The following is a 9,638-nucleotide window of genomic DNA, read 5'->3' on the forward strand; positions in this document are numbered from 1 at the left end:
CCATTAACCTACAGGCGCGGAGTTTGGCTCATCTATGAAGATGATAGATGGATTTGCAACCAACTCTACGACTCATGTGAGCCACTTTCATTTGATCGAGTTGATAGGCATCTACCCACGGAAGACCCACCCAAAGCTTCTCGTAATACATTGAGTTCAACCAACTCCATTACTTCTTCACAAACATCTTTTGCAAAACAAGGAAACAAGGGTGGCAAATAGATAATCAAATTACGATTATGGTGTGATGAAAAAAAAACCCAAAAAGTCATGCAAGAGAAAGCTAGTCCAATTTGCAAATTAGATCACCATGTGTAAGCTTCACGAAAAGATGCGGAAATTCTAAGCTCCACGAACCCTATGTTGTGACTGCTTTACTAATAGAGCTCCCATTATGAGATGGCATAACTAGGGCTAACTAACTTAGTGCACATTGCACCCTTATTAGCACCTTTCACTATAATTTGAATAAAAACAAAGATCAGGGAGAAGATAGCATGGCTTTCTTGTCTCCTTATTTATTTCAGGTGCTAGACACAACCATGCTGAATAAAGTGAGATTCATAAACGTAATGTGTGGAGAATGGATATCATGCTGTTCACAATATCCACGAAACTTGTGCGAGCATCTCTTGCTTTTTCGGGGATAATCGGAGATATTGATACTCCCTTCAATGTAACGTTCGGTTTTTCTACCTACCAATATATCCATTAATGTGGTATTTCGGCTCCACTAACTCCAACAAGTGCGATAGGGACACCCGAGGGCACGAAAGCACCACTAACATTATGGAGTAATTGCGAGGCGACTCTCCTCAATCATTTCATTCTTCATTTCTTAAAAAGAAGAAAGAAAAAGGAAACATGAGCTACTGATATTGCGTAGTGTGTGACTTCTCAACTCGTATTCGGTTTCTTTAGAGCTACGAAACTAGATGCACCAAACTAAGATGGCTCCCGACTAGACTAGCACTAGCGAGAGAGATATGTGGTCCGAGCTTAGAAATGATTCATTTAGATGATCCTCTCATAACTAGAGTATCTTTTTTAAGCAACAATGACTTCATGCAATATTTTAGGCTAAAAGAAAATTGATGGCAGTATCACTGATGTAGGTAATATGGTGCAACTTACCGAAGGCATGTCTACATAATAGTTCACATGATTAAAGACAAGAGATAAAGGTTGAAAGGGTAAAACCATTCCTTTCCTAGTTTGTTTGTTTATTGTGTGAATACACTTTAAATTTCCTCCTTCCGTAGAGCTTGACGCATTAGTATCTGCAGAAAACTATAATCATAAAAATCTATATGTGGGCAGTGAAGCAGATGTGACAGCATTAGTTTCATTTAGTATCTTCTACTTCATCTGGCTAGGCATTTGAAAAAGAACATATGGATTAATAAACTTACGATTTAAATATCGCAGTGCAAAAATAAAGCAGATGTTGAAAATAAAGGAAAACCCCATGAGTGCTCCAATAGAAATCCAATACCAGCGATCATCCGTAAGCATTCCTCTAGGCTTGAGAACATCCTTTCCAATTGTTGGTGCATCAATATCGTTTGTCATTGTTGGGCTATGACCTAAAGGAATTGAGTTATATTCATTGGAGTTCCTCCTCAGCAAGGGTTATATGACAATCATTGAATGGAACTTACGTGTGTTCATCTAGGATCAAGAAATTCATAGATAGATACTGACGTTCTGCCCATACATCATTGGAGAAATCTAGCAACGCCAAATCCACCAGACTGAATATCATCTGCTACGAGAGAAAGGAAACAAATTAGTAAGAGTAGTTATCCAAACATCATAAAAATTTAAAGAACTAAATTGGAATTGTAATAACATATGATGATTTTTTTAAACTTCAAAACTTTGGTAGGTGAATGGAAAACGTTCTTTTCCGATGAGTCACGATAGTAAAAACAAAATGAAATCAAGAAATCATTGACAACCTTTGGAGATAAGTAACCCGGCCAACTCATAAACAATGAGCAAAGTGAACATTCCGAATGTATTGGCATTGACCATAGTTCTACCGACAACAAGAATGAAGTGGAGCATGTAGATAGGGCCATTTGGTGTGTAAAGTAGAATGCCAAATATTGTCTGGAAAAACCTATGAAAGAAGGCATAAAGCAATAGAAGCACATGTACTAACCAATAAACCCATATCATCAATTATCAAGTTCTATATAATGATAAGCTTATTGTAAAAAATTAAGTTGTATCAGCAAATAGAAGTGGAAATCAAACTGATTAAAGCAAAACACTAAGGTCTTTTACCGGCAAAGTGCAGGGCAAGACCAATAGGGTAATAAGTAAGAACAACCTAGATTCCGGGAGAGAGAGGAATCTTTAGTAGCGATAAGATAGTCGAAAAGCCCAGGTGGATAAATGAGATCCCTTTGTTTGTAGAAAGCGGAAGCTCTGCCCACACTCATAGCTAACTCGCCATCCCGTCTGAACATCACATTGACCAAACTATAAAATAGAGCTCCAAAGAACTTTCCTCCATCTGCAATTGTTTCATGCGGAAATTTTTGTCCTCAAAAACACATCAAGGCTATCACTAACATTATTAGGATCACTAGTTGTCTTGGCTTGAGCCTTACAGATGGCTAAAGCCTAAAGCTATATTAGCTATTTTTTTATCCAAAAAAGTATAGTAGGTATACCTCCGACAAACAACACATTCGAGTTTAATAATAAATTTAATTACTAAACTCGTGAAATGGTTTATTCCTATATATTAAGAGTAAATAAGTAAATAAAAGACTTCCTATAAAATAACAATTGTTTTTTCGTTTCGCAGGAGAAGATCATTCACTCACAACCATATGTGTATTTTCCAAGTGGACCATTTTTTTATTTGTTTGTGCATTCAGTGGATATATGAAGCACACTTTTGAACTTCTTCGAACATTTTAGTCCATATTTTTGTAAATAATATTCTTTTTAACAACTCGGTCACCATGAAAAATGATCAACATTATGGTCTTGTTTAATCATCGGATTATTTGTATGTAGCGTCCCCAGCTTGGTCTCTTTAAATCTTCAAATTGGTTCTTTTATAGCAACGAAAGTCCACGGAAAGTGCCAGGAGGATTTGGTAGAGCCACTATATTTTCTTTGTTAGGTTATTTGTTTCTTCGACTTTCTTTCCACTCTCGGGTTCCACTCAAGTAATACTAGAACATTGTTAACATGGGCATCATGCACAATTAACATAGCAATTGTTTAAATGTATCAAACAGATACACAAATGGTCGGGGCATTTTTCAATGGCATTTCAAGTTTAATCTTTTTCTCTAAGAAGTGGGATTAATCCATTACGTATTTATTTAGATAACTTACGCCTCAAGATCTTTCATGTGTTGGGCAACTCTTGTTTATTGGAGAGTCCATCATCGAAGTGTCAAATCTTGTGAATGATAGTTTTTAAATATATTATTTTGTTTTGATTAATGTTGTAAATATAGTTCCACATCAGTTGTGTGATAGAAGTGTAATGGGTTTATATATATATATATATATATATGGGGTTGAGCCACTAAGGGGGTGTTTGGATGTCAAGATTGGAGTGGGAGTGAAGGAGGATTGGATGCAACCTCTTGTTTGGGTATACATCAATGGGAGTGAGGGGGGATTATGGAGGGAGTGAGACTCACCCATGTGAGTGAGTCTCACTCACCACATAATTGAGGGGATTGTAGGGGGATTGGGCAACTTTAATATAAAAATGACTAATATGCCCTTATATATATACCATGTTTTACAAGGTGTTTTTAATTGTTTTGATTTTTTTATTACATTGTTGTTCTTATGCAAAAGAAATAATTGTTATAGTTAACTTCTTTTATTGGAATTATTTTTAATTTAATTTGTAATTAATATTATTAGTTAATAGCTAATTAATGATATTATTACTTAAATCTAAAAAATTAGAATGAAATTATAGTATTATAAAGTTAAATATTTATTTTTGATAATTAATTATTTACATTTTTAATATTTTTTTAAAAGATATAATTAAAAAAATAACTCATTATTATTATAATGTACAATAGTATTTAGCTTTGCATAAAAGGGCATAAGTGTCATTTTATCATATTTACTTTCTTTACTTTTCACATTCAGATAAATTATACTCTCCAAAGCCTTATCAACCAAACACGTTCTTTACTCTCACTCCTACTCACTCCCATCATGTCACTCCTATCCTATTACTCCTCAAATCCACTCCGACAACCAAACGCCCTCAAGTCTTGAGACTTTTTGGTGTAGAGATCCCTAAGCTTATGTAGTACCCATATAGGGCCCACTAGTACAAAATATAAAATCTTAACATGGTATTAGAGAAATATAGTGGAGCCCAACATATATATTAAAAAGACCTACGAGACACAGTGGTGTCATGAGTCCATGTGAGTGGGACCTCGCAAAACACAAGTAGTGTACTTGAGTCGTCATGTGTAGGGACCTTTGAGACACAAAATAGTGTCAGAGTCACGATAAAAAGCAGACCTTTGGTGTCATAAGTCCGAGCGATTTCAAACCCAGACATAAATGAAACATGACCCCGGTTGAACTCGAGGGAGGGTGTCGGAAATATAGTCCTACATCGGTTGTGTGACAGAAGTTTAATGGGTTTATATGTAGGTATAGGGGTTGAGCCACTAAATTTTAAGACTTTTTGTAAAATCCCTAAGCTTATGTAGTACCTATGTAAGGCCCACTGGTACAAAATATAAAATCTTAACAATTAGAATAAGTATTTTGTAGCAAGTTATTTGTCAAAGGATGCTCTGGATACTTGTTTGTCTGGAAGGTCTTGATTGTTGCTTCTTAATTCGGAAAATGATCGGCTAAGTTGTGTTTGATTTTGCTCAATTGCAAATATTATTTAGTCAAGTGTGCCTATTGGGTACTTTCTTGTATGAAATCGATGTCACTTGTGGTTTTGAGGATTGTTCTTATTCACAGGCAGATACCAAGTAATTTAGATTTAAAGCATCAGGTGTAGAACAATGGCGAATCTATTATTATTTCATGCCAATGAATAAATGAGGGCCAGAAATTTTGCTTGCATGACATTGATCTGCAACATGTCCTTGGGGAAATTATTCCAGTACTAATTTACAATTGACTTCATTTGCATGCAGACCTAGTTAAGAACTTGTCTACAATATGTTTTATGCATCATTGAGAAAATTAAGTTAATTGTTATTTATGATGTCTCCAAAACTATCTAACAACTCCATTATTGATTTCCTCATTTTTATTCAGGAAATTGTTTGTAAGTGCATGATCACGTATAATGGCTTCTACAAGTGTGTTTGCAAATGGCCAAATGAAGAAGCCCCTTTTCTCTTTTGGGGTTATATCTGATGTCCAGTACGCTGACATTCCAGATGGCCACTCATTCCTTGGCATACCAAGGTACTATCGGCATAGCCTTCTGGTTCTGCAAAGGGCTGTTGATAAATGGAACAACCACAAGGAACTCAAATTCTCTGTGAACTTCGGTGACATAGTTGATGGATTCTGTCCCAAGGAGAAATCACTAGAAACAATGCAAACTGTCATCAAGGAATTCGAGAAATTCAATGGCCCTGTATACCACATGATTGGCAACCATTGCCTCTACAATCTCCCAAGGTCTAAATTAGTGCCACTGCTGAAGATGCCGGCTAACCATGGTTGTGCATATTTTGATTTTTCCCCATACCCTGGGTACCGATTTGTTGTGTTAGATGCCTATGACATTAGTGCCATAGGTTGGCCAAAGGATCACCCCAAAACTATGGCAGCCATGAAATTTTTGCAGGAAAAGAATCCGAATGCTGACAAGAATAGTCCAAGTGGCCTGTCCGGTCTTGAAAAGAGATTTGTAATGTTCAATGGGGCTGTTGGAAAGGAACAGTTGACGTGGCTTGACAACATTCTTCAGGATTCCACCAGACAACAGCAGAATGTGATTATATGTTGTCATCTTCCTCTGGATCCTAATGCAGCTGCAGCTGAGTCACTCTGCTGGAATTATGATGAGGTAATGGAAGTAATTCACAGATACAAATGTGTCAAGGCATGCTTGGCTGGGCATGACCATAGAGGTGGGCACTCTCTTGATTCCCACGGGATACATCACCATGTCTTTGAAGCTGCTCTAGAGTGCCCTCCGAACACAAATGCATTTGGTTATATTGATGTCTATCATGGGAAGATAACACTCTTCGGCATTGACAGGATGGTGACGGTGGAGATGCTGTTCAATTAATTCATGACCCACTATAAGATGTTACTTCGTATTTGGTGTATCCTGTTTCTTTGTGCTGGCTGTATATTGACCACATGCATTGACAACCTATTTCCAGTTGATAACTGGTTATATGCTGTGCAGGAGGAACTTATGACTATTGTATTCGATGAAAATTGATGAAAATTGATGGAGGAACTTATATATATAAACTAACGATAATAATAATAAAAATAAATAATACAAATAATATATATATATATATATATAAATCAAAGGAAGATAAAATAAATACATAAATATAATAAATTAAAATCATGATATATAAATATAATAAATTAACATAAAATAAAATACGATAAAAAATAATAAATAAAATAAAATAAAATAATAAAAAAATAAAAAAATAATAATAATAATACAATTAAAAAAAAAGGGGAACGTGGGGCGTCAGGCGTGGCCACCCCACGATCATCCAAAACTATAATAAAATATTTAATATATAATATATATGATCATAAATATATATATATATATAATAAATAAATAATAAACAAATAAAGGAGAATGTGCTTCTCGTGGACTTCATGCTCATGCGGCCATACCCCATAAAAAAAAAGAACTGCAGCAACCGTTTCACGTTTCTTCACCACGATCACGTCCCTTCACAACGAGCGTAACCGCGCAACCGTTCCACGTTTCTTCACCACGATCACGAGCAACCATCATGATGGTCTTTAAAAAGAGATCATCCGAAGGATCGAAAAGGGGATGGGAGGAGAAGACGAAGGAAAAATGAGAGTTTGAAGACGAAGAAAAAGGAGAGGAAGGAGGTAGAATCGGAGAGAAAGCAGAGAAGAGGAAGGAGGAAAGAAGACCTGCAAAGGAGCCAGAGAAGAGAAAAAAGATCTGAAGAAGACGAGAGAAGAAGGTGTTCATCTCTTTCCCCATATCACAATATATATATATATATATCGCACCCGTTGCCTCTGCTACTGCCGTCGTTGCTGCCTAAAGCCATGCTGCATGTTGCCCTCGTTGCTGTTTATATCCTTTACTCTGTCACTGGAGAAAGCATTGAAGCTGTTGCTGTAAGGTTTGTAAAAATTCTTTTTCTTCAACTTTGACTGGTTGACTGAGCTTTTGGTGAGCGGGCCCCCATTGTTTGTCTCTTTGCCCTTAAAAACCGGATCTTGATGAGTGAATTATTGGCTTGTGGTGTTTTGATTAGTTTTAAGGGGAGCAGCTCAAGCTTGCTTGTTGTGGGCATCTTCAGGAGGCTGAATTTCCAGTTTTTTCTTCTCTTGAAGCTTGGAGTTGGAGGGAGATTCTCTTCACCGGCGGATCCTCGGAGAGATTAGAGGTAGGTGATTCTTGCTCGTGATTAAAGCTTGATGGAGAACAGCATGCTTCTTGGTTGTTTGGAGTTCTTCTTGTATTGTTTGTTTAAGTGTTTAAGCTGCCTGGTGATTATAATTAACTAGATCTTTGCATGCTTGTTTGATTGTGGAGTTGGTTTAAATTAGTGAGATTTCAGAATGTCTGGTTGAGTTTTATTAACAGCTTGAGTCATGTGATTTTTGTGTGTCTCGTTTTGGTTAATGATAATTGTGTTCTTCATCTAAGCTTAACCTATCCTCCTTGTAAGCATGAGAATCTGGTTTTATATGTAGGTTTGTAAGCATGAACATGTAAGCTTTCCCTCTTGATCTTATTGTTTAGTTATATACATTTTATATAAATAGTTTAAGCTTGGTGTATATAATCGTATAAATATGTATATTTATACTTTGTAAACATGCATGGCCACATGTAAACATGTTTTGTTTCTAGTATAATTACCTTACTATATTATTATTTGTATCATCATGACATCTAGATTTAGCTTATGCAAACACCCTTGTAAGCATGCTTTGTTCAGGGGATTTGTTAATTATATAGGTTTATATATATACATATATTTAATTATGCATACTTATCCTACAACTTTAGTATGTCTTTTGTGTGGTAGCAATTAAATATTAAAACTTGGATCTTCTTAAATCATTTATATTAGTTGTTATTCACATGTGTGTATATATTTATGTGCTTGATTGTTCTGACTTTGGCTGTGGAATCTTGGAATTATTTATCCCTTGGTGATTAGAAAGTTTGTTGTTTAAATTCCTGTTATGTAAAGCTTGGGCAATAGTTATAAGTTAGGCCCAGCCCGAGAATTATTCCTGAGTGTAGTTTATTTTGTTGGGTTAGATTTTTGTAGCGAGTCTTAGTTCGCGGGACTTGGTGAACACAACTCTGTAGCTCGAAGCCAGGTAGGCTCTCGCACTGTGTATTCCGTATTTTTGGCAATAATTATTATTTAATTATTGCATTGTTTAATAATTTTATTTATTTATTTATTTGCGTGGTATTTATGTTTATTTATTTATTTTCTTATTTGCATTATTTATTCGATGAATTCCTCCGTCTCGTATTCCGTATTTTTCTGCGGTTTTTAGTACATCTCCATTTTACAGCTCGCCCACTAGGAGGAGTAAGTCCCTAGCCATGTGCACATGTTTTTCACGTAGTATCGCTTATCCCCCTGAGCGGGTCCGAAGATCCGGCTACTGACTGCTGATATTCGATTACGCTCGCTCGTTCCCGACTTCATAGTCGAAGATTCGACCTGCGTCTTTGTTGATTTGTTATTAGCTATGGAGATGTATTTCTGCGTGTTTTTTGTGTTTTTGGATTATTCCAGTATTCTGCATATTTTCTGTATTCTATATGAAGCATGAGCTATTATTCTACAATATCTGCTACATCTGTTGTTTTCTGCGATCCTTCTGAGCCCTTGTGGCTCATGCACTCTGTGATTTATGTTTTCGCAGGAGAAGATCAAGTTTAGGACTGGGGGGTGTCAGAGATTCATATTGTCTGCGTTATCAGTATCTTGTTATTACCTTCTTGAGAGTGTAAGACTTGTATTCTGACTGTATTTGTAATTTGCGGACTGTTGGGTTGTATTTGTATTCTGTAGGGCTGTTAAAGTCCGTACTTGTAGTATTTCAGTTTCCAGTATCCTATTTGTGCTTTTGTGTTCTGTTCATATCTGCTTGTTAGGGTTGACTCTGACCAGGTTTTTAGCTGAGGCCTTATACCCAGTGGAGCCCAGTCCCATTGGATGCGGCCGATCTGTCCGCGGGCTCGGCTGTGGGGCTGGGACGTGACAGTTGCTGTCGTTTCCAGAGAGAGAGATAGACCGGCAAAGAAGGTGATACTAGTCCTCAAAGAAGATAGAAGAATCGAGACGATGATAGCCGCCACTGCCGCCGTTGCTACCACTGTCGTCGTCGCTACTGTCTCACTACAAGATGAGAGGAGGCTAAGA

At 36.6% G+C, this 9,638-nt stretch overlaps 1 protein-coding gene and 1 long non-coding RNA gene across 2 annotated transcripts; both read left to right on the forward strand.

The window, feature by feature from the left end:
• The first annotated feature begins 5,291 nt into the window (after positions 1-5,291).
• Positions 5,292-6,441, forward strand: LOC120258256 (manganese-dependent ADP-ribose/CDP-alcohol diphosphatase-like). Its single transcript, XM_039265611.1, has one exon. The coding sequence runs from the start codon at positions 5,327-5,329 to the stop codon at positions 6,284-6,286; it is 960 nt and encodes a 319-aa protein (XP_039121545.1). The 5' UTR covers positions 5,292-5,326; the 3' UTR covers positions 6,287-6,441.
• Positions 6,442-7,501: 1,060 nt separating this feature from the next.
• Positions 7,502-9,343, forward strand: LOC120258358. Its single transcript, XR_005535973.1, has 3 exons — positions 7,502-7,628; positions 8,516-8,577; positions 9,139-9,343. It is a non-coding gene; the product is annotated as an uncharacterized LOC120258358 (long non-coding RNA).
• Positions 9,344-9,638: the final 295 nt, after the last annotated feature.

This window comes from Dioscorea cayenensis, chromosome 4, assembly GCF_009730915.1.
Source record: "Dioscorea cayenensis subsp. rotundata cultivar TDr96_F1 chromosome 4, TDr96_F1_v2_PseudoChromosome.rev07_lg8_w22 25.fasta, whole genome shotgun sequence".
Taxonomy (NCBI): domain Eukaryota; kingdom Viridiplantae; phylum Streptophyta; class Magnoliopsida; order Dioscoreales; family Dioscoreaceae; genus Dioscorea; species Dioscorea cayenensis.